The following is a 26,583-nucleotide window of genomic DNA, read 5'->3' as shown; positions in this document are numbered from 1 at the left end:
TCAAGGCTCATTTCCATATAGATATCTAGTTGATCAGTCATTTATTTGTATAATTATTTTTTAATTCTTATTGCTATTTTATCTATTCTTTTTTGGCTGTGCAGCATGTGGGATCTTAGTTACCAATCAGGGATCAAACCTGCACCCCGTGCAGTGGAAGTGCAGTCTTAACCACTGGACTGCCAGGGAATTCCTGCTCATTTCACTTCAGCTTCAAATAATATTCCATGTGTGGATGTACCAGTTTATTCATCTAATGAAGGACACAGTGGTTCTTCCAATTTTGACAATTACAAATAAAGCTGCTGTAAACATCCATGTGCACTTTATTGTGCAAAAATAAGTTTTGAACTCATTTGGGTAAACAACAAGGAGTGTGACTGCTGGATTATGTGGTAAGAATATATTTAACTTTGTAAAAAACTGCCAAACAGGTTTCCAAAGTGGCTGTACCATCTTGCACTCTCACCTGTTGCTCCACATTCTCACTAATGTTTGGTGCTGTCAAGTTCTTGATTTTGGCCACTCTACTAGGTCTATAATGGTATTTCACTGTTCAGTGTGCATTTCCCTGATGACGCATGATTGTCTGATGCTGATCTATTTCTTAGCACTGCATCTTCTATGTCTTCTGCCTTATTTTTGTGGCACTAATTCGGAAGCAATCATCTCCATCAAGTTGTGCTTGTTAATTCCTCTGGTGTGGTATCTATTAGTTCTTGAAAATATCTGCATCTCAAACCCCCAACCTTCCCCCCCCTCACCCCATACAGCTGCAATCTCTGTCATGATTTCCTTGACTGGCTCTATTGGACTTTTTCTATAACAGCAATGACATCTTCAATGATATAATCCTTCCAGATTTTCGCCATGTTTTCTCTATTTGCATTCTCTTCCACAGCGTTGACAATCCTTTCCATAGAGTACCATGTGTAACGAGCCTTAAAGGTCCTTAAGGCTAGAGGCTGAATTATACATGTTGTATCTGTGTTCAGTGCCTTCAGGGCTGAACTCATGGGGTTCTGGGTAGCCAGGGGCATTGTTCAATATCAAAAGAACTTTAAAAGGCAGGTCCTCACTGGCAAAGTACCTCCTGACTTCAGGGACAAAGCATCAATGGAACCAACCCAGAAAAGGGGGTTTTGTCTTCCAGGACTCCTTGCTGTACAACCGAAAGACTGGCAACTCGTTCACTTTTCCCCTCAAGGCTCCGAGGCCAGCAGTTTTACATATAAGGGCTGCTGCTGCTGCTGAGTCGCTTCAGTCGTGTCCGACTCTGTGCGACCCCACAGACGGCAGCCCACCAGGCTCCCCCATCCCTGGGATTCTCCAGGCAAGAACACTGGAGTGGGTTGCCATTTCCTTCTCCAATGCAGGAAAGTGAAAAGTGAAAGTGAAGTCGCTCAGTCATGGCCGACTCTTAGCGACCCCATGGACTGGCTCCTCTGTCCATGGGATTTTCCAGGCAAGAGTACTAGAGTGGGGTGCTATTGCCTTCTCCGATATATAAGGGCAGTCTTGATCATAAACCCAACTGTATCTGCAGTTGTTAGCCCATCTCTTTCTGCTTTAAATCCCAGTGCTTGCTTTTCTTCCTTACTAATAAGGCATTTTTTTAAAACCCAGAATAGGACACTTGTTGGCATTAAAAACTTGTTCATGCAGATATCCTTTCTCTTCCATGATTTCCTTAAGAGCATTTGGAACCTGTCTGTTGCCTCTTGGTTGGCAGAAGCTGCTTCTCCTATCATCTTGGTATTTATTAAACCAAACCTCTTTTTAAAATTATCAAACCATCTTTTGCTGGCACTGAATTCTTCAGCTTTAGATCCTGCAATCCCTTTTGCTTTGTTGTCTTATCAGAGTCCATAGGTCTGTCTTCCTTATATCGATCCTGCACTCACATAAGAGCTACATTTTCATTATGAGATAAAAAGATATTTCAAAAAATGCATGGTATTCATGCCTGCTGGCATAGCTGAAGCTATAGCTTCACAAATTTCCTTTTTTTTTTTTTTAAACACTGGTCCTTATGTGGATTCATTTATCTTGAAATAGTGGGCAATGACAGCTGAAGACCTCAATTTACAATACATATCAAGCAATTCAACTTTTTCTTGTAGTGTCATAACCTTTCTCTGCTTCTTGGGAGCAACTCGAGTGTCACTGTGGCACTTCACATGGGCCCTATGAAACTATTCATAGTCTATGATGTTGCACTAAACATAATGAAAAATATCTGAGAACTGTAAGAAATCACTTTTTAAGGCAATCACATGTATTTTGCTGCAGACAAACTGATCACATGGAGATGATTACTATCACACAGCATTTTAAGCAGATACTTGCAACACCTGGGCTCACTGCAATAGCAAGAGAAGGTTGCTATGGAATTTTTACAGTAGTGCAGTGTGCACTACAGTTAATTTTGAGAAGTTACAGTTTAATACAGCATCTTTATGTTTGCTTCCATTTCTCTCAATGGTAAATGTATAGATTATGTTTGTGGGAGTAAATTTTGATAAATTTTACTGTTGTATTTTGTGGTAAGCAAATGATAAAATAGACTATGTCTACATCTATCTTCTGCATTCATGACTTATCAACTTTTAAAATTTTTTTCAATATTTCAAGGTTAAGCAATTCATCTGCAAGTTTTTTCACACTGTCAAATCTCCCCCAAAATTGTCAATGTTTATTGAAAAAAAAAATCCACAAATAAATGGATTTGCACAATTCAAACATGTCAGATCGATGCTGTTCATGGTCAACTGTAGTTGAGTGTGACTTTTTAAAAAAAATAAATAAATTCAGTTTGATAATCTCTACTTTTTAAGTATAGTATTCAGTTCATTGAGATTTAATATAATTTTAAAAGGGTGAGATTTAAGTTTACCATCTTGCTATTTATTTTCTACTTCTCTGTCCTTTCTTTCCTGTCATCTTTTCACTTAACTGAGAATTTGTTAGTATGTTAATTTAATTTCTTTATTGGCTTTTTAGGTATATCTCTCAACACTTTAAAAAGTAATTCCTTCAACTTGGACAGCCAGATGCAAAAGATGACTAAACCACTATGTCACATCATACAGAAAAATCAACTCAAAATGGATTAAAGACTTGAATGCGAGACTTCAAACAATAAAACTTCTAGAAGAAAACACATGTAGCATGCTCTTTGACATTGATCTCAGCAATATCTTTCTGGATATGTCTCCTCAGGCAAGGGAAACAAAAGCAAAATTGAATACATGGGATCATATCAAGCTAAAAAGTTTCTGCACAGCAAAGGAAACCATCAACAAAATGAAAAGACAACATACCAAATGGGAGAAAATATTTGCAACTCATATATACATTAATTGGCTAATATCTCAAATATATAAAGAACTCAACAACAAAAAGACAAACAACCCAATTAAAAAATGGGCAGAAAAGCTGAATAGACATTTTTCCAAGGAAGACATATAGATGGCCACAGGCACATGAAAAGATATTCATCACTAATTGTTAGGGAAATGCAAATCAAAACCATGACGCAATTAAAAAAAACCACAGAAAGCCACCAAACAACCTAATCATGAAGTGGGCAGAAGATCTAAACAGACATTTCTCCAACGAAGACACCCAGGTGGCCAAAAGGCACATGAAAAGATGCTCAAAATTGTTAATTATCAGAGAAGTGCAAATCAAAACTGGAATGAAGCACCACATCACACTAGTCAGAATGGTCATCATTAAAAAGTCTACAAATAAAAAATATTGGAAAAAAAAAATATTGGAGGGGGTGTGGAGAAAAGGGAACCCTCATACACTATTGGTGGGAATGTAAATTGGTGTAGCCACTATGGAAAACAGTCTGTAAGTTCCTTAAAAAACAAAAAATAGAGTTATCATACGATCCATCAATCCCACTCCTGGGTATTTATTTATCCAGGAATGAGAAAAACTCTAATCTGAAAAGATACACGCACCCCAGTGTCTATCAGCATTGCAAATAGCAGTATTATTTGCAATAGCCAAGACAGAAGCAACTCAAATGCCCAGCAATAGATGACTGGTTTAAGAAGATATGAATATATATATATATATATGTATATATATATATCACACACACACACAATGGGATATTACTCAACCATAAAGAAGAATGAAACATTTGCAACAACATGGATGGACTAGAGAATAACAGTAAGTGAAGTAAGTCAGACAGACAAATTATATGACATCACTTGTATATGGAATCTAAAAAATAATACAAATGAATTTATATACCAAACAGAAACAGATTCACAAACATAAAAAACAAACTTGTAGCTACCAAAGGGGAGAGGGAGGTGAGAGGGAGGTGTAAATTAGGGGTACGGAATTAACAAACCACTATACATAAAACAGACAAGCAACAAGGACTTACTGTATAGCACAGGGAACTGTATTCACAAAATTGTTTATTAACTGTACTTCAATTAAAAAAAAACCACAACGAGACATCACCTCGCATATGTTAGAATGGCTATTATCAAAAAGACAAGAAATAACAGGGTTGGCAAGGAAGTGGAGAAAAGGAAACCCTCATACACTGTTGGTGAGAATGTAAACAGCTGCAGTCACTATGGAGAAACAGTCCCCTCCAAATTAAGATTAGAACTATCACATGATCTATCGATATCTATCCCACTTGTGTATTTATCCAAAGAATACAAAAATACTAATTCAAAAAGATATATGCACCTCTATGTTCATCACAGTTTTATTTAGAACAGCCAAGATATGGAAATAACCTAAGTGACTATCAATGAATGAATGGAAAAAGATATGCTACACACATAGACACACATACATACTAAATACAGTTCCACTGTAAAAAAAAAAAAAAAGAATAGTGACTACCATAAATGGAATACCACTCAGCCATAAAACAGAGTAGTCGTTACCAGAGGCGAAGGAGTGGGATGGGGGGGTGGGGGGTAAAACAGATAAACGGGGTCACCAATATGGTGAGAGATAAGAACTACATTTTTTTGTGGTGAGCATGCTACAGTGTAAGGAGAAGAAAAAATATACACATGAAACTTATGTTATAAACCAAAGTTACCTTAATAAAAATTAAATTAAAAAAAAAAAGAAATTCCTTTACCAATTCTCAAAGTACAGCCCACTCCAGCAGTGTCAACACCTGACACTTGGGAACTTCTTAAAATGCAAATTCTCAGGCTCTACCCCTGACTCTCTGAATCAGAAACTCTAGGGCGGGGGCCAGCAATTTGTCCTTTATAAAGCTCTCCAGCTAATCTGATGTACACTAAGGTTTTTGAACCTTAATATTCTAAGGCTTACAATATCCACTCTTCACTTATTACACTCTACTAATAATTAATACTGCAGGCCCTCACAACAAATTTAAGAAACTTGAAACACAACAGTTACATTTTATACATACATTTACCATTTCTGGTGTTCTTACTGTATAGTCAAGGTTCCATTTAGTATCATTTCCCCTCAACCTGAAATTTTCATTTGACGTAACATCTAGGGTTCTTTTCCCATGAGAAGTCAGCACCTATCTGTATCACTGTTCCTCATATATATTGTTTTCCTAAGATTGCTTTCAAGATTTGCCCTAATTATGGGGTTGTGTATACATGTGGGTTGTATGACTTGGGGTTTAGAGTACTAAGGTGTGGTATGTGGTATGTGTGTGTCACTCAGTCATGCCCGACTCTGTGATCCCATGCACGGGAGAGACTAATGGGCTACAGTATTTTTTCAGGCAAAAATACTGGATCGGGTTGCCATTCCCTTTTCCAGGCGATCTTCCCAACCTAGGGATTGACCTCTTGCATCTCCTGCACTGGCAGGCGGATTCTTTACCACTGAGTGACCCGGAAAGCCCAAGAGTATTAAAGACCCGTACTTTTTTTTTAAATTAAATTTGAGTAAAGTGGCCAAAATGGCGGAGTAGGAAGATCTTCAGCTCACCTCTTTCCAGTGGCACACCAGAATTATAACTATTACAGAGCAAATATTGATGAGAAAGAGCAGAAGACAAGCAAAGATCTTCTACAACTAAAGACATAAAGGAACCATAACCAGACAAGAAGGAGGGACAGGGGTGCAGTACAGCCAAGAACTATACCTCCACAAGGGTGACCCACAAAGGGGAGGATAATCACAACTTCTACAGAATTTCTTCCCAAGGAGCAAGGGATCTGAACTCCACAAACTTCCAGTTGTGGCTCTCCAAACCGGAAGCCCTGCACCGGGAAAACAAACCCCACAAAGTCTGCCCTTGAAGGCCAGCAGGGCGTACATTCAGGAGAGCCAGAGGGCTGTGGGAAATAAACTCCATTCTTAAAGGGTGCACAAAAAACCTCAGACGTTCTGGGACGCAGTGCAAGAGCAGTAATTCAAGAGGAGCCTTGGTTAGACCCACCTGCTGATCTCGGAGAGCCTCCCTGCGAGGCAGGAGCCAAGTGGAGCTCATCCAGGGGTAAAAGACACTTGTGGCAGGCATTTCTGGAAGCTTGTTCAACCATGACACTGGTGCTGGCAAGCGCCATTTTTTAATCCTCCCTCTAAGGCCCCGCCCACCAGCCTGTCCACACCAGTGCTGGGACACCTCAGGCCAAGCAGCTAGCTGGGCGGGAACACAGCTCCGCCCACCAGCTGGCCAGCAGGGAGTCTCTGAGCCCACAGCCGCTTCAGGACCGGGCCTTATCCACCAGAGGGCCTAGGACCGACCACTGACACCAACACACCCCTAGGGCCCTGCAGCCAGGGACTTTGGGACTGGCTCCACCCACCAGTGAGCTGGTACTAGCCCCAGGACCGAGCCTCACCTATCAGTAGGTGGACACCAGCTCCAGTATCCCAGTCCTGCAGATGGAGAATCCAGGACCCGGCTCCACCTATCAAGGGGTGGGCACCAGCTAGGGGATCTGATGCCCTGTCTCATCCTCCACTGGGTGGACACCAGCCCCAGGACCACCACAGCCCTAGGGCCTGCTATTTCAGGATGCAGCCCACACACCAGCAGGCCAGCACCAGCCCAAGACCCACTGAGTCCTGGTGCTAGCCACCAGCAGGCTAATACCAGCTCTGGGACACCTTTAGCCCCTCAGCTAGCTGCGCCTGGTGGAAATGCCCCCATCCACCAGTGGTGGGACACTAGCCCAGGGAATACCAGGGGCTCTGGTCTGCCAACAGCAGGCTGATAGCTGCTACTAGACGCTCTGGACCCCTCAACCAGTAGCCCCAAGATCCAGTTCTGTTGATACAAACTTTGGGATATCCAGACCACACCCCCGCCCCCAGACAGCCATGCCAGGAACTGGCCCACCTACCAGCACTAGATCTGGGATCCCAGATCTAGATCTGCAACCACCCACCCCAAACCCAGCTCCACCCACCAGTGAGCCAGCATCAGTCCCAGGACTCCCCACCCTTTTCCGCAACCAGCCACCTGATGACCTAGCCCACAGACAGAAGCCCTCCACAAGGCAGAGCCTAGCAACCAACCAGAAGGAGGGTCAGCCACACCTACCAGACTGCCCATAAATAGTCCACCACAACAGAAGGATCCAGGCAGCCCACATAGGGGGCACCCCTAGAGAATATAGCTCTGGTGACCAGAGGGAAGTGAGCTGCTGGGAAGCACAGGAGTTCTTACAAAAGGTCACTTCTCTGAGGCCAGGAAATGTTGTGGGTGTAAGTTAAGTCTTTATGACCTACACTTGACTCTTGTGTGTTTGTCTGTGCGTGTGTACACGTGTGTGCATGTACACATGCTCAGTTGTGTCCAACTCTTTGAGACCCCATGGACTGTAGGCCACCAGGTTTCTCTGTCCATGGAATTTTCCAGGCAAGAATACTAGAGTAGGTTGCCATTTCCTCCTCCAGGGGATCGTCCTGACCCAGGGATCGAGCCCACATCTCTTGTGTCTCCTGCACTGGCAGGTGGATTCTTTACCAACTGTGCCACCTGGGACGCTATAATACTGTATGTCAATTATATCTCAATAAAACTGGAAGAAAAAAAATCAAATCTTTTGTCTTTTTACATGCCACTGTGCCTCTCTTTTTTAAAGAACACTAGTTATATGTTTATTATTTGCTTAATATTGTCCCACAGGTCTCTGAGGCTCTATGAATGTTTTTTCCACTTTTTTCCTCCATGTTTTCACAATGAATCATTTATACTGATTTATTCTGAAGTTCATTGACTCTTTTTGTTGTTTTCAATATGCTTTTAAGACCATTTATACTTTTAATGTTCTATTTGTTTTATATAAGTAATTACCATTTATCTGTGATATTCCCATTAATTATGACCACATTTACATTTAAGTTCTTGAACATGTTTTATAACATATATTTTGAAACTAATTCCAATATCTGAGTCAGCCTAGCATCTAATTATCTTGTTTGCTTTTGGTCTTAACTATCGAACCTGTTTTTCTGTTTCTTCATAGGTTTAGTAATTTTTTATCATATGCTGACACATCCCCTAGACCAAATAGAAACTTTCAAAAGCTCTAGTAGTTGATTCCTACAAACTTCTTGCATATCTTGATACATCTAGTCTGCCTATTCTGCATTGTAAAAAAGTACCTACTTATTGAGCCTCTGTAAAACTTTCAGTTCTTATTAAATAATACCACCAGTACTTAAAATTCTGGAGCAATTAACTTTTACAGATTTCCTAACTGGATCTATGAGTCACTCTGTTCACGTCAGCACTTCTCTGATGAGCAGTTACATTGCAGACTTTGTATATGTACTTATTCATATGGGATTTTTAGAACTGACACATGTTTTCAGGAAAGCTATCTCTTCCTCACTCTATCTCCATCCTCACTCCCAGACTAATTTTGTTAAGGGAGAGATCATATATATCACCTATAACTTCTGTACATGGTGGGTTATGACTACATGCATTCTTCTCTTTTCCAATTGCATTTCATATGCATGATACAGCCTTTTCCCTGTTGTCTACTTTTCCTCTTCACTACCCATTTTTACAATATAGTGAAAAAAGGTACCACTCTATAACCAGGAAAAAACCAGGATCCCTTTCCTCCAGAAAAAACTCTCTGATTAATCCAATGATTTTTCAAACTTTAACTCTATCTACTCACTGAACATCTTGCTACTGCGTGTACTACAAAAATTGTAATTTTAGATTACTAAATTATTAAGAATTAACCTAAATTTGAGATTTTAGTAGCACTTTCCCTCAATGTTGTAACTGAAGTGGTCATATAGAATCACTACCTACAAATTGACAGAATTTACATCTTTACAAAATTTTGAGCAAACTAAATTATTCAGTAGGTAGTTTAGTCATTTAGTCATTAGAAATGGAGTATTTCTAAACCCAAAGATCACAAGAACAACAGTGTTTGTGAACTAACCAGGTAAGACTGGTCAGAAAAGAAAATCAATATAATATAGAAGCAAAAACAAAATTTAAAAAATTTAAACATTACACTTAACTTTAAATTTCATCTTTGTGGCAGTTTACATTGTGGAAGACACTGTTTTGAAGATGTACACTTTTATCCAACTACTTTAAAAAACAGACTTCACAGATGACCAACAGTAACCTCTACAGAATATTGCTACAGAAATATAGTTTAAGCTTTCTAAATGTAAAGTCCATTTGTCTAATAAAAGTTATCTTGGTGAAAAACCACAAGTCAAAATAGTAATAAGCTTATGTTTACCTACCAGTAACTTTGGTTCCAATAACCAAGGGCAAAGGAATCTCATCTGGGAGATCTTTGAATTGTGAAACATCTGCAACTTTCCTTTGTTGTAAGAGCCTTATTTTCTGCCGTTTCTGTTTTAATGCTGATCTTTCTTCCTCAAAAAATGCAGAAGAACATCTAGAATAAATTATAAAAATCATATAAAGTGATAACTGTCCTATATAAAAACTTCAAGTCACACCATCCATATCACTAATCCCTTTATTTCTTTCATTGAGTGCTGTATTTAAAAATGGGTTCTTAAAAATAATTTTCTCCTCACAGTAAATTACCTTTATGTTGTTTTAAAAACAGGACCTTGCAAGATTGAAAGATACATAAGCAGATTGCTTCTTCCTACAAAGCGGAAGGATCTATTGTTCACCATCCTCTGACAAAACTGCATCTGGATCCCAGGTCCTCTCTTAAGAACAAAATTTCAATATTCTATTCAAAAGAACATGATAATTTTCCCTGAGACCTAGTGAGCATATCAATATAGGAATTAAAAATGAGACTTGCCACTGTGTAAACTTTTAATCATATCTTCTGTCTTTAAATATGAATATTAAATGTACTCTTATTTTTAGGGCCCATCTTATTTCTATTTTCAAATTCCAGGATGAACCAAAGGTATTTAAACATAGCTTTCATGCCATAGAATATATATCCATAAAACTATCACTACAGTCAAGATAATGAACATATGAAGATATCAATCAGCCTGGATGGGAGGGGAATTTGGGGGAGAATGGATACATGTATATACATGGCTGGGTCCCCTCGCTGTTCATCTGAAACTATCACAACATTGTTAGTTGGTTATACCCCAAGACAAAATTAAAAGTTAAAAAAAAAAAAGAAAAGAAGAATGAGCTCTAAAACCATGAAAAGACATGGAGGAACCTGAAATGCATCCTACCAAGTAAATGAAGCCAATCTGAAAAGGTTACACTTTGTGTGATCCCAATATATGACATTCCAGAAAATGCAAGGGTATGAAGACAATGAAAAAGGTCCATGAAAAGATCCATGGTTACCAGCAATTGGTGAACTGGTAGAACTTGGAGGATTTTTAGGGCAGTGAAAATACTCTGTAAAATACTGATATTATAATGGTGGCTATGTCACCATTTGTCAAAACCTATAGAATGCACACCACCAAGAGTGAACTCTAATGTAAACTATGGACTTTGGATGATTATCATGTGTTGGTGCAGGTTTATCAACTGTCAAAACTGTACCACTCTGATAGAGGATATTAACAATGAGAGGCTACGTATGTGGGGGGAGGGGCAATAAATGGAAAATCTCTGTATCTTCCTCTCAATTTTGTTGCAAATCTAAAACTGCTCTTAAAAAAATAAGTCATAAAAAGGGGGAGGGGGCAGAAACTGCCAGTTTTTTCAAACTGGTTATACCATTTTATACTCCCATCAGCAGTGTATAAGAGTTCAAGTTTTCCCACAGATTCACCAACACTTGGCATGCTTAGTCGTGTAAGTTTTTAACACTGGTTTTAATTTGCATTTTCCTAAAGATTAATTATGTTTAACATCCTCTCATTGGTTTATATGATACCTCTATATCACTGATGAATTATCTAGTCAAATTTTTTTTTACCAATTTGTTAAATGGGATGTTTGATTCTTTTTATTTTTGAGCTGTGCCACGCGGCATACAGAATCTTAGTTCCCCAACCAGGGATCAAACATGTGCCCTCTGCAGTGAAAAATGTGGATCCCTAATCAGCGGACCACCAGAGAATTCCCCTGTTTGAGTTTTATTACTGAATTTTCAGAGTTCTTCATACATTCTGGATATAATACACACTTTTGGCAATCGAATTTTATTCAAATAGCATTTTTGCATAGTAAATACATTCATAGGCTTCTAATTTAAAAGGTTCAAAAGGCACTGCAAACTCTAGGGCTTCCCTTGTGGTCAAGTGGTCAAGTGTCTGCTTTGCAATGCAGGGGACACTGGTTTGATCCCTGGTCTGGGAAGACACCACGTGCCAGAGAGAAACTAGGCCCATGCGCTGCAGCTAGTGAGCCCGCACTCCAGAGCCCATGCCCTCAGCAAGAGAAGCCGCTGCAACCGAGAAGCCTACAAACTGCAAGGAAGAGCCCTCACTCACTGCAACCAGAGAATCTTGTGTAGCGATGAAGATCCGGCATAGCCAAAAATAACTAAATGAGATTAAAAAAGAAAACTCTAATATTCTTATCCCTCGGTTTCCTAGTGTCTTCCAGATGATGACAATAAATTTTGTACATGCCCTTTACTGATATTATACTTTAGAAATATACATGCAAGAAATGCTTATGTTTCCTTCCTATTTTTCTCAAATAGCTACAATATGCTCTGTTGTGTATTCTGCTTTCTTAAAGTATCTTAGCAGTACATAAGAAACTTTCTCTGATTTTAAATTAAATGATTTCAGTGTTCTCCGATATTGAGGTATCCTACTTTAATTAATCATTCCTCTATTTATGAACACTTAGGTTTTTAAAAATCTTTTGCTTCTACAAATAGCACTGTACATGTCATTTTATTCATGTATAAGTACTCATAGAAGTACTAGGTCAAAGAGTATGGGAATTCGTAAATTTGACAGGTATTACCAAACTGCCCTCCACAGAGGTTACATAAATTTATTCTCTCACCACCAACAGTGGCTTTTTCACCACGCCATTGCCAACCCAGTATATTCAAACTTTAGGAACTCTATTGTTCTGATAGCTAAAAAACAGTATCTTGGCATACTTTGATTTTGTATTTCTCATTATAAGTAAAATTGAATTCTTTCATCTGTTTAGAAGAGCCACTTCTTTCTCCCTTCTTAGGTACTGTTTGTATAAACAGACATTTTTATTACAGGTTATTTGATATTTTTTACTGATTCGTAAAGATTGAGGGTGGGAGGAGAAGGGGACTACAGAGGATGAGATGGTTGGATGGCATCACCGATTCAATCGACATGAGTTTGAGTAAACTCCGGGAGTTGGTGATGGACAGGGAGGCCTGGTGTGCTGCAGTCCATGGGGTGGCACAGTCAGACACGACTGAGCGACTGAACTGAACTGATTTGTAGTTCTTCAAATATTTAGAAATTGGTCCTTTGTGGTAAGAATTATAAATATTTCTGTCATTGTCTTTTGACTTTATGGGTTTTTTTGGGGGTGAGCAATGCAAAATGCTTTTTTTTTTAAACAAAATCAAATTTATCAATATTTTCTTTTATGATTCCTAGCTCTGGGGACTGTTAAAAAGATCTTCCCCAATTCAAGATTAAGCAAAACTCTCCTACAGGTTCCCCTAGTAGTTTTACTGTTTCATTTAAAAAATCTGAATCTTTGATCCTTTCAAATCTTTTCTGGTGTAAGGTCTGAGGTATGAAATCAACTTGTGTTTTCTTAGATTGCTTCAGAGTGGTCTCAATATCCACTGAACAATAATCTCCTTCTCCCCTCTATGCCTGAGATGCAGTCAGTGTTATTATGTATTAAAATTTTGTGGACATCTTTGATTCAATAAAGATATTCTAACCTTACTGGAGTATAGCTGATTTACAGTGTTGTGTCAATTTCATGGACTTTCTCTCCTTTTTAATTCATCTTTTTATTCAAGTACACTATGACATCATTTTGAGTACATCATTTTGATTATGATCATGTTATATCAGTGCTAATATCTGGTAATACACACTACAACATATGTATGATACTACATAATCTCCCCTCATTACTTTGTTTCTTCAGAATTTTCCTGGCTCTTCCTGCTTGATTTCTTCTCTTTATGTGAAATTTAGAATGAGTTGGTCTAGTTTTTTTTTTTTAAAAGGCCTACTGATATTTTCACTGGACTGATTTTAGAATGCTGAGTATTCTGCACATTTTCTGCTAAGCTCTTTCCTGGATTCTTTTTTTTAAGGATATTTGAAAAAGTGTATTATATCAATAATTTGTAGTGTACATCAGCTTCCTCAAAAAAAGAAAAACTACAAACTTTTGCTGATAATAAAGACTTCATTTAAACTGTTAATCTATCTTGATGAAGTAAAGAACTCTAAGATTCAACAATGTTATGGTAACCCTATTAATAGAGGATAAACTAACAAGAGAAATAATGACAAACTGCAGAATTATAACTAAACAATAAAATAGTGAGTAATACTTCACTCTGACAATAATTAGAAACAGTGTGGCTCAATTTACTCAAACATGTAAAGTTACAGCAAAAAGCCCTCAAATGGCCTAAAGTAATTACCAAAGACAATAAATTACCTGTGTGAAACACAATACACATCACATTTTAATTTGTTCTTATAAATGAGGGAAATACTTAACAGGAGCAGTGACACCTTTTAATATAAGGGATAAAATAAAAATAAACCAGTTCAATGAAAAGTTCTCCTTGAATTTCATTATTATCTATAGAAATCATGTAAACTAAATTCCAGGTCTATTTGTTCAAGTCACTTTATATTTCAAGTCTCCCCTAAATTTTCCTACCATTTAAAATGAAAAACTCTTAAACATGCTTTTACTAGGCTGACAGATCAAACATGAGAACTAATGATATATAGTATATTACAAAATTTCACTCAAAAGTAATGTAAGATTTTCTGATATATTAAGAAAGCAAGATAATACTAGAAAAAGGAAAGGTAGTTTCACATGAAAGGTAATTTGAAAAGTAATTCTCAAGAAGTAACATATTGGATATATTCACTTGATTCATTTTTACATAAAGTAAAACATGCATTTGTGGAAAGGATAATAAGTGGATCACTTATTATCTTGAAATGATAAGAGTTTTTAAAAAGGTAATAATAATGTATGTATAATCTCACAGCTTCATTAAATGCTTGTGAGGGCATCATTAAATATTTTCTGGAACATAGTGGGGCATCAGTTTCAGTTCAGTCGCTCAGTCATGTCCGACTCTTTGCGACCCCATGAACCATAGCATGCCGGCCTCTCTATCCCTCACCAACTCCCGGAGATTACCCAAACTCATGTCCATTGAGTCTGTGATGCCATCTCATCCTTTGTCATCCCCTTCTCTTCCTGCCCTCAATCTTTCCCAGCATCAGGGTCTTTTCAAATGAGTCAGCTCTTTTCATGAGGTGGCCAAAGTATTGGAGTTTCAGCTTTAGCATCAGTCCTTCCAATGAACACCCAGGACTGATTTCCTTTAGGATGGACTGGTTGGATCTCCTTGCAGTCCAAGGGACTCTCAAGAGTCTTCTCCAACACCACAGTTCAAAAGGATCAATTCTTCAGTGCTCAGCTTTCTTTATAGCCCAACTCTCACATCCATACATGACTACTGGAAAAACCATAGCTTTGACTAGAGGGACCTTTGTTGGCAAAGCAATGTCTCTGCTTTTTAATATGCTGTCTAGGTTGGTCATAACTTTCCTTCCAAGGAGTAAGCGTCTTTTAATTTCATGGCTGCAATCACCATATGCAGTGACTTTGAAGCCCAGAAAAATAAAGTCAGCTACTGCTTCCACTGTTTCCCCATCTATTTGCCATGAAGTGATGGGACCAGATGCCATGATCTTAGTTTTCTGAATGTTGAGCTTTAAGCCAACCTTTTTACTCTCCTGTTTCACTTTCATCAAGGGGCTCTTTAGTTCTTCACTTTCTGCCATAAGGGTGGTATCACCTGCATATCTGAGGTTATTGGTATTTCTCCCAGCAATCTTGAGTCCAGACTGTGCTTCTTCCAGACCAGTGTTTCTCATGATGTACTCTGCATGTAAGTTAAATAAGCAGGGTGACAATATACAGCCTTGACGTACTCCTTTTCCTATCTGGAACCAGTCTGTTGTTCCATGTCCAGTTCTAACTGTTGCTTCTTGACCTGCATACAGGTTTCTCAAGAGGCAGGTCAGATGGTCTGGTACTCCCATCTCTTCAGAATTTTCCACAGATTATTGTGATCCACACAGTCAAAGGCTTTGGCATAGTCAATAAAGCAGAAATAGATGTTTTTCTGGAACTCACTTGCTTTTTTGATGATCCAGCAAATGCTGGCAATTTGATTTCTGGTTCCTCTGCCTTTTCTAAAACCAGCTTGAACATCTGGAAGTTCACAGTTCACGTACTGCTGAAGCCTGGCTTGGAGAATTTTGAGCAGTACTTTGCTAGCGTATGAGATGAGTGCAATTGTGCAGTAGTTTAAGCATTCTTTGGCATTGCCCTTCTTTGGGATTGGAATGAAAACTGACCTTTTCCAGTCCTGTGGCCACTGCTGAGTTTTCCAAATTTGCTGGCATGTTGAGTGCAGCACTTTTACAGCATCATCTTTTAGGATTTGAAATAGCTCAACTGGAATTCCATCACCTGCACTGGCTGTGTTTGTAGTGATGCTTCCTAAGGCCCACTTGACTTCACATTCCAGGATGTCTGGCTCTAGGTGAGTAATCACATCATCGTGATTATCTGGGTCACGAAGATCTTTTTTGTACAGTTCTTCTGTGTATTCTTGCCACCTCTTCTTAATATCTTCTGCTTCTGTCAGATTCATACCATTTCTGTCCTTATTGAGCCTATCTTTGCATGAAATGTTCCCTTGGTCTCTCTAATTTTCTTGAAGAGATCTCTAGTCTTTCCCATTCTGTTGTTTTCCTCTCTTTCATTGCACTGATCGCTGAGGAAGGCTTTCTTATCTCTCCTTGCTATTCTTTGGAACTCTGCGTTCAAATGGGTACATCTTTCCTTTTCTCCTTTGCTTTTCAGTTCTCTTCTTTTCACAGCTATTTGTAAGGCCTTCTCAGACAGCCATTTTGCTGTTTTGCATTTCTTTTTCTTGGGGATGGTCTTGATCCTTGTCTCCTGTACAGTGTCACGAACCTCCGTCCAAAGTTCATCAGGCACTCTGTCTATCAGATCTAGTCCCTTAAATCTATTTGTCACTTCCACCGTATAATCATAAGGGATTTGATTTAGGTCATACCTGAATGGTCTAGTGGTTTTCCCCACTTTCTTCAATATAAGTCTGAATTTTGCAATAAGGAGTTCATGATCTGAGCCACAGTCAGCTCCTGGTCTTGTTTTTGCTGACTGTATAGAGCTTCTCCATCTTTGGCTGCAAAGAATACAATCAATCTGATTTCTGTGTTGGCCATCTGGTGATGTCCATGTGTAGAGTCTTCTCTTGTGTTGTTGGAAGAGGGTGTTTGCTATGACAAGTGCGTTCTCTTGGCAAAACTCTATTAGCCTTTGCCCTGCTCATTCTGTACTCCAAGGCCAAATCTGCCTGTTACTCCAGGTGTTTCTTGACTTCCTACTTTTGCATTCCAGTCCCCTATAATGAAAAGGACATCTTTTTTGGGTGTTAGTTCTAAAAGGTCTTGTAGGTCTTCATAACTGTTCAACCTCAGCTTTTTCAGTGTTACTGGTCAGGACATAGATTTGGATTACCGTGATATTGAATGGTTTGCCTTGGAAACGAAGAGAGATCATTCTGTCGTTTTTGAGATTGCATCCAAGTACTGCATTTCAGACTCTTTTGTTGACCATGATGGCTACTCCATTTCTTCTAAGGGATTCCTGCCCACAGTAGTAGATATAATGGTCATCTGAGTTAAATTCACATATTCCAGTCTGTTTTAGTTTGCATTCCTAGAATGTCAACATTCACTCTTGCCATCTCCTGTCTGACCACTTCCAATTTGCCTTGATTCATGGATAGAACATTCCAGGTTCCTATGCAATACTGCTCTTTACAGCACCAGACCTTGTTTCTATCACCAGTCACATCCACAACTGGGTGTTGGTTTTTCTTTGGCTCCATCCCTTCATTCTTTCTGGAGTTATTTCTCCACTGATCTCCAGTAGCATATTGGGCACCTACCGACCTGGGAAGTTCATCTTCCCAGGTGTGTCCTGGGAAGGTGTCCTATCTTTTTGCCTTTTCATACTGTTCAGAACATGGGGTTCTCAAGGCAAGAATACTGAAGTGGTTTGCCATTCCCTTCTCCAGTGGACCACATTCTGTCAGACCTCTCAGGTGACCTCTCAGGTCACCACGACCTGACCATCTTGGGTGGCCCCACACGGCATGGCTTAGTTTCATTTAGTTAGACAAGGCTGTGGTCCATGTGATCAGATTAGCTAGGCTAAGTTTTCTGTGATTGTGATTTTAGTCTGTCTGCCCTCTGATGCCCTCTCTCAGCGCCCACCGTCTAACTTGGGTTTCTCTTAGTGAGGCATAGATAATATAAAAAAATTATGTTCAAAGCCTATGATCTGAAGAAAAATGAAATTGTGTATTTAATTACAAGTTGCCTAAGTATAAAAAGCACTACATTAATGCTGGTCAATAGAATATATTTAACATATAACTAATTACTCTGGAAAGTCATGTTTTGGTACTAATCTTTTAAACAAAACATTATTTTTACCTCCGTGGTTTCCCCATAAGCCTCCTGATTTTCCCCCATTCCACTCTTGTTAATTTTCTTGTTTTCAAATTAGGAAAAGATTCCTTTAGACACACACAGAAGTCATTGTCACCTTCAAAAAGCGGTCTGTAAAAGAGAAATGGTATTTTGAGTTAATATACAGCTTGAGATATAAAATTCAAAACTTGCATTCCAATTTTGAACATCAATCAATCCCAAGACACCAAACTTTCACTTCTACCCAAAATATATACAAAATGGGCACAAATTCCAAGTGTTAAAATTAAACTAAATCATTTACATTTATAAAATAAATAATGTGTAAAAGTTATTCAACAGGTACTGTCTGTGCTTGAGATTCCAGGAGACACTGATTTTCATTAAATCTCCTATAGGAGTCTATCCTTTGGGAAGTTATTTTAGCACTATCATTGTATCTAGTGAGGATAAAGAATATAAGCTACAAAGTATCTTTGTCCCAAAGACAATAAATACCATCACCAAGGAGTTCTCTTTGATATTAAATTAGTTTTAGGAAAGGAGGGGACTCTAAAGAGTTAAATTAGTTCTGAGGAAATGCAGAACACAGATTATACTAGGACACCCTGAGAGCTCTCTTAATTAAGATAATGAAAAAATTTGTGGACAAAAATAAGACAATTTTATTGATGAATTTGGGAAACAAGGAACTTAGTAATGACACATGAATGTCTTGGGCTTAAATATGAAATGTTCATGAGATTAACAAGATTCAGAGTAGGCAACTGGTAACAACAGAGAAAGGAAATAAAGATAAGTAGCCAGCAAAGCAAGCACCACTGACAAGCATGGGTTAGATTAGATTAGATTGCAGTGGATGAGAAATCAGAATCTTTCCTCAATGAATTCTGTTGTTGAATAATTGAATTTCACTGAAATCTCTTACTATGTTCTACTTAAACACTTACATATAATTAAAAAGTGCATGAATATCATCCCCTAAATAGAGAGACTCTTAAAAATCTTCCTTAATCACTTTTACCATTCATAACTGTTTCTCCACTACTATACTAGCATTTAAAATCTTAAGATTTATAAAACAAGTCCCATTCACTGCAAATAATGGTGCTTTGGTTTCAGGGTATCTCCACTGCATAGTCTTTGCAAATTATAATATAGAAATTATATTTTCATTTGATTTTTCACAAAAACTTATAACAAGTTCTTCTCCAAAAGAGAGGAAGCAAGAAAAGCATGAAAAACGGAAACAGATCAAACTAGAACGAGGAATAGGAAAAGAAATTCAGGAAAAAAACAGAATCAAAATAGACCTCTAGAAAACGTTGAGGCTTTTAACATGTGAAAATCTTAAACTTCTGATTCAAATGATATTCATGATATGAGCCGTGATACATACTTATCTATATTTGAGTAGAACCACTCATATATGCACCATTTATGTGCTTTGGGAAGCTTGAGTAAATTACGTAATCGAAAACCAATCTTCTGTGAGGCCTTCTTATCTGGTGTTGACATTGTTGCTGTAAATTTCTATACAATGAAAAAAAGAGATTAATTACAGTCCCATTAAGTAAAACTGAACATCCATAACACTGACTACATTTGTAAAAAGGTAAAGATTATGGTTAAGTACTCAAAAAGATTCAACAATATACAAAATAAATTTGCCACTATTTAACAAATACACATTTTGATTATCTTACAAAGTTAAAGCCTCCAGTTTCATAACAAATTTTGACAATGAGGGTGAAATATTTGCTCCCACCATGCTTACACTACAGTACAATTTCAATTTAAGTATGTAGAAAAAAGGTACTTACAAAAACTATTTCTGCAGTTCTTGGGCTAGAAAAGACCAGTAAGGACTCTGATACAATTGTGAGAGAGATTAAGAGAAAGAACATGCAGAAAATACCACTAATTTATATGAATTTTAAAAATGCTGGGAAAGATGTTTTGTATTCATGGATTGGGAGAATATTGTTAAAATGTTCATAATACCCAAAGCGATCTACAGATTCAATGCAATCTCTAGTAAAATTTCAATGGCATTTTTCACAGAAACAGAACAAGCAATCCAAAAACTGTTATGAAACCACAAAAAAAAACCCTGAGTAGCCAAAGTAATCTTGAGAAAAAAGGACAAAGCCAGAGGCATCACACTCCCTAATCTAACAATATAGATTATATACTATATTACAAATCTATAGTAATCAAAATGTGATAGAACTAGCCTAAAAACAGATAGGTTAGGCCAATGGAACAGAACTGAGCCCAGAAATAAATGCATGCAAATATGGTCAATTGATATTTGACAAGGAAACCAAGAATACTCAATTGGGGAAAAGATAGTCTCTTTGGTAAATGGTGTTGGAAATGGTTTTCACAAGCCAAAGAATAAAACTGGCTACCTGTCTTACATCACAAAAATAATCTCAAACAGATTAAAGCCTTAAATGTAAACGTAAGACCTGACACGATAAAATTCCTAGAAGAAAATATAGGGGAAAATCTCCTTGACATTGGTCTTGGTGATAATTTTTTTTGGAGATGACACCAAAAGCAAAGACAACAGAAGCAACAATCAACAAGTGGGACTACACCAAACTAAAAAGCTCCTGCACTACAAAAGAAACAATCAACAAAATGAAAAGGCAGGCTACAGAATGGGAGAAAATATTTCCAAATCATATATCTGACAAGAGGTTAATACCCAAAAAATATAAGGAACTCATACAACTCCACGACAAAAAGACAATCTGATTTAAAAATGGGCAGAGGAGTTGAATAGACATTTTTCCAAAGATGACACACAAATGGCAAACGGGTATGTGAAAAGGTGCTCAACATCACTATCAAGGAAATGCCACAGTAAGATATTACTTGACATCTGTAAGAAGGACCATTACCAAAATTAAAGAAATAACAAGTGGTGGAGAGCACGTGGAAAAAAGAGAACCCTTGTAAACTGCTGGTGGAAATGTAAATTGGTGTGGCCAGAAGGCAAAACAGTATGGAGGTTGCTCAAAAAATTAAAAATAGATGTACCATATAATCCAGCAATTCTAATTCTGGGTGTTTATCCAAAGGAAATGAACTCACTATCTCCAAAAATACATGCACTCCCAAGTACACTGTAGAATTATTTACAATAGCCAAGACATGGAAGCAACTGCTGCATACACTGACAAATGAACAAGTAAAGAAAATGTGGTATGTATGCAGATGGAATATTATTCAGTCGTTAAAAAGAAGGAAATTTTGCCATTTGTGACAACATGGATAGGGCTTGAGGACACCATGCTAAGTGAAATAAGTGAGAGAAATATAAACACCATATACTTTTACTTATATGTGTAACTTAAAAAAAAAAAATCACTCCTCTCCCCTCAAAAAACTCAAACTCTATAGAAAACAGATACAGAGAACAGACTGGTGGTTGCCAGACAGGACAGGGGGACAGATAAAATGGATAAAAAATGGTCAAAGGATACAAACTTTCAGTTATAAAATAAGTAAGTTATGGGTATGTAATGTACAGCATGGTGACTATATCATACTATATATCTGGAAGTTGCTAAAAGAATAAATTTTTAAAGTTCTCATCACAAGAAAAAAAATTTTAACTATGGGGATGGATGTTAACTAGACTAGACTTACTATGATGATCATTTCACAATATACACAAATAGTGAAATCATTACATTGTATACCTAAAGGTAATATATCAATTATATTTCATTTTTACAAAAGCTTAAAAAACATCATCAGAACATCAAAAAAATACCACACAACCACATGAAATTCATGTCAAGAATACAAGAAAGAGCCAGTATTAGAAAACTATTAGTATAATGTGCCATTATTAATAAATGAAATAATGAAAATCATATGATCACTTCCACTGATGCTAAAACACTTGATAAAATCCAATACCTACTAAAAAAACTCTTAATGGAATAAAGATAGGCAAAATGACTAGAAAAACACAATATGCCAAAAGTTAAGTGATATAGCTAAAGCAGTACCTGAAAGAAACATTTAATTCATTGGGTAAATGCTTGTACTAGGAAAAAAAGAAAAGTTTCAAATATGATCTATCCTTCCATCTTAAGAAATGAGAAAAAAGAGAACAAAGAAAACTCAAAGCAACTAGAGGAAAAAAATAATAAAAATCAGAGCAAAAATAATAGAAATAAAAAACAGAAAACCAATAGAAGAAAAATCAATAAAATAAAAAACTGAAGGAAAAAATCAACAAAATTAATAAGCCTTTAGTTATACTGACCAAGAAAATAAAAATAAATGAATACTTTCTTAACCTTCAAAACACATTTCTTGGGCTTCCCTGGTGGCTCAGTGGTAAAGAATACACCTTCAATTCGGGAGACATGAGTTCGATCCCTGATCTGGGAAGATCCATGCCACAGAGCAAATAAACCCACGTGCTACAACCATTGTGCCTGTGCTCCAGAGCCCACGAATCGCAACTAGAGGGCCACAATTACTGATGCTCGTGTGCTCTGGAGCCCGTGCTCCGCAACAAAAGCTACTGCAATGAGAAGCTTGTGCACGGCAACAAGAGCAGCCCCTGCTCTACACAACTAAAGAAAAGCCCATGCATCAAGGAAGATCTAGCACAGCCAAAAATAAATAAATTAACACATTTCTCCCCAACCCAATCCAAAAGTCAGGATCATATTCAACATTAAAATTCTGAACATTTCTCATTAAAGTGAGGAATATGATAAAGATGTTGATTATACTATTTTGACATTGTTTTGATGGTAGAATTAGCCAATTGAAGAAAAGGAATAAAACTGTAAATTTGCAGGTAACATGACTTCCCCAGAAAACTCAAAAAAAATCAACTTTAAGAACTTAATAAGAATAAAAATTTAATAAAGTAGGAGAAAACAAAGCTGTTATCCAAAATTCTCTATTTTTAAAAGATATTATCATCTCTCTATATAAATGAAAACAGATTAGACAATAAAACAAGAAATATATTGTTTATTACAGCAACAATGGTGAGAACAAAGCATTAAACACCTAGGAATACACTTAAGAAATGTGCAAGATTGACATGGAAAAGAAACTTAGTCTGGAATCAAGACTGCCAGGAGAAATATCAACAACCACATAGAGGCAGATGACACCAACCTAATGGCAGAAGGTGAAGAAGAACTAAAGAGCCTCTTGATGAAGATGAGGAGAGTGGAAAAAGCTGGTTTAAAAACCAAACATTCAAAAAACTAAGATCATGGCATCCAGTTCCATCACTTCATGGCAAACAGATGGGGAAAAAATGGAAACAGTGGCAGATTTTATTTTCTAAAGCTCCAAAATCACTGTGGATGGTGACTGCAGCCATGAAACTAAAAGACGCTTGCTCCTTGGAAGAAAAACTATGACCAACCTAGACAGTGTATTAAAAAGCAGAGATGTTACTTTGCCAACAAAGGTCTGTCTAGTCAAAACTATGGTTTTTGCAGGAGTCATGTATGGATGTGAGAGTTGGACCATAAAGAAAGCTGAGCACCGAAGAATTGATGCCTTTGAATTGTGGTGTTGGAGAAGACTCTTGAGAATCCCTTGGACTGCAAGGAGATCAAACCAGTCAATCTGAAAGGAAATCAGTACTGCATCTTCATTGGAAGGCCTGATGCTAAAGCTGAAAACTCCAATACTTTGGCCACCTGACGTGAAGAACTGACTCCTTGGAAAAGACCCTGATGCTGGGAAAGACTGAAGGCAGGAGAAGGTGAAAGGGGCGACAGAGGATGAGATGGTTGGATGGCATCACTGATTCAACGGACATGAGTTTGAGCAAACTCTGGGAGATAGCGAAGGACAGGGAAGCCTGCTGTGCTGCAGTACATGGAGTCGAACATGACCTAGCAACTAAACGACAACAAAAAAGGGACAAAAAGGCTTGAATAAGTGGAACTACAACCAGTTCTCGGAAGGGTAATCCCAATGTTACATGTCATATTCCCCAAATTAATTTATAATATTACTGCAATATCAATGAAAATCCCAACAGACTCTTTTTCCTAGTCAAGTTGATTCTAAAGTTCATTTGGGAAAATAAATGTGAAAGAATACTCAGGAAAATCTTAAAAAAGAATAAGTAATGTTATATCAGCAGCTAAAACATAATATATGCTAAGTTGCTTCAGTTGTGTCCGACTCTGTGCGACCCCATGAAGACAGCAGCCCACCAGGCTCCCCTGTCCATGGGATTCTCCAGGCAAGAATACTGGAGTGGGTTGCCATTTCCTTCTCCAAAACATAATATAAAGACACATTAAAATAATTTGATACTAGCACATAGAGATATACTAGATATAAAGAGATAGGAAGTCTAGAAATAAACCCAAATATATACAGAATTTAGCTTGTCATGCAGTAGCATTATAAACCAATGTAAAAAAGATGGATTATTCAGTAAATGTTACCAGGACAACTAAACAGTCCTCTGGGAAAAAAATCTGGTTGCAGTCTTACCTCATTTCTTACTCCAAAATAAATTTCAGACAGTTGAAGATTTAAACATTTTTTAAAAAAATGAAATAAGAAATAGAGAACTCTAAAACTATACATTTTAGACTAGGGAAGGTTTTTCTGATCATACAATCAAAAACTCATTAAAAGGAAACAGGTATATTTGACCTATAGAATCTTTTTCAGTCCTCTATGGTGAAAAACACAGAAATAAAGCAAAAGACAAACTACTGTACAAACTCTGAAAAAAATTATAATATAAATAGCCAAAGGACTAATATACTTAATATATACAAAGTTCTTACAAATTAATCAGAAATGACCAACAATTTAATTTTTAAAAATGGGAGAAAGACTCCCTGGTGTTATAGCGGATAAGAATCCACCTGCCAATGTAGGAGACACAGGTTTGATCCCTGGTCCAGGAAGATTCCAAATGTCGTGGAGCAACTAAGCCCATGAGCTACAACTACTGAGTCCACACTCTAGAACCTGTATTCTGCAACAACAGAAGCCACTGCAATGAGAAGCCCACATACTACAACAAGGAGTAGGCCCTACTTGCTGCAACTAGAGAAAGCCAATGTGCAGCAACAAAGACCCAACACAGAAAAAAATAAATAAAATTAAAAATTAAAAAAAAAAAATAGAAAGTTTAGAACAAAGGAAAGAAAGTTTATAAATGTATATGAAAAGTATCTCACCATCACTCATAGATGACATACTAACTAAAAACAAATGAGATGCTGTTATGAGATTAGCAAAAATCTAGCTGTTTGGTTATATACTGGATTGACAAGCATTAGACAATAGGTACTGTGATATATTATTGGCTGAAAGTATAAGCCAGTACAATTTCTTTGGAGAATAATCTGGCACTACTTTAAAAACTTTAAATGTGCATATCCTGTGATCAGCAATTCCACATTTTAGGCATCTGTCCTAGAAAACACTTGCAAATTTATACAAACATGCTTGGGATGTTCACCACAGCATTGTGTATAACAGTGAAAACTCAGAAACCACTTGAATGCCCATAAATAGAGAATTTACAAATAAATTATGGTATAAGGTTGAATACTACAAAACAGCAAAAAGAAATGAAACACCAAAGCCTGTCTAACTAAATCAGTCAGCATGGCCAGATCTCAAAAACAAACTTTTGATTCCACTGCAGGGGGCCTACCTTCAATCCCTGGTCAGGGAACTAAGATCTCCACAAGCCACAAGACAAAACAAAAACAAAAAAACAGACTTTTGAGTGAAAAAATAAATTACAGAATGATGACTGATACAATATCATGAAAATACTACTACAAATGTAATTTTTAAACTACATACACAAAACAATACTATATATTTTCTATGAATACATATAGAAAGGTTTAGAAGTATTAAATAGGTCTAAAAGTGGTTGGTTACCAATGGAAGAGGGAAGCAGATCTGAAGGGTAGATGAAGGTTAAAATTAACTATTTCTAAATATAAAAGTTTATTTTGGAAAGACTGTAGATTTATAGAAAAGTTGCAAAGACAGTACAGAGTTCCCATATGCCCTTCATCCAGCTTTCCCTAATGTTAACATCTTATATAACCATGGTTTGTCAAAACTAAGAAATTAACACTGGTATAATACTATTAACTAAACCACAGACTTTATTTGGATTTTTTCAGTTTTTCCATTAATGTCCTTTTTCTGGCCCAGAATCCAATTCAGGATACCATGTGGTACTTAGAAAGTTGACTTTTTAATGTACCAAAAAAAAAAATTATATGAGTCATTTAGCATAAATAATAACCAAATTATTATAAAATATTACTATCAGAAAGAGTGCTATTCTTATTTCTTTTGAGTTATTGACCCAGATTTTAAAACAGGGTATTGGTGGCTCATTGGACATAAAAC

General features: G+C 37.2%; 1 protein-coding gene across 2 annotated transcripts in view; it reads right to left on the bottom strand.

The window, feature by feature from the left end:
• Positions 1-26,583, bottom strand: part of LIN9 (lin-9 DREAM MuvB core complex component) — an 84,280-nt gene that overhangs the window by 44,409 nt on the left and 13,288 nt on the right. For both annotated transcript variants that reach the window (XM_043485772.1, XM_043485771.1), the window contains exons 5-7: positions 19,568-19,701; positions 18,172-18,297; positions 9,730-9,887 (exon numbers count right to left, since the gene is read on the bottom strand). In XM_043485772.1, the coding sequence (XP_043341707.1) occupies positions 9,730-9,887; positions 18,172-18,297; positions 19,568-19,701 (418 nt within the window). The remainder of the gene's footprint in view (positions 1-9,729; positions 9,888-18,171; positions 18,298-19,567; positions 19,702-26,583) is intronic.

This window comes from Cervus canadensis, chromosome 13, assembly GCF_019320065.1.
Source record: "Cervus canadensis isolate Bull #8, Minnesota chromosome 13, ASM1932006v1, whole genome shotgun sequence".
In the NCBI taxonomy this organism is placed as follows: domain Eukaryota; kingdom Metazoa; phylum Chordata; class Mammalia; order Artiodactyla; family Cervidae; genus Cervus; species Cervus canadensis.
This window is presented reverse-complemented; position numbering and strand designations above follow the sequence as displayed.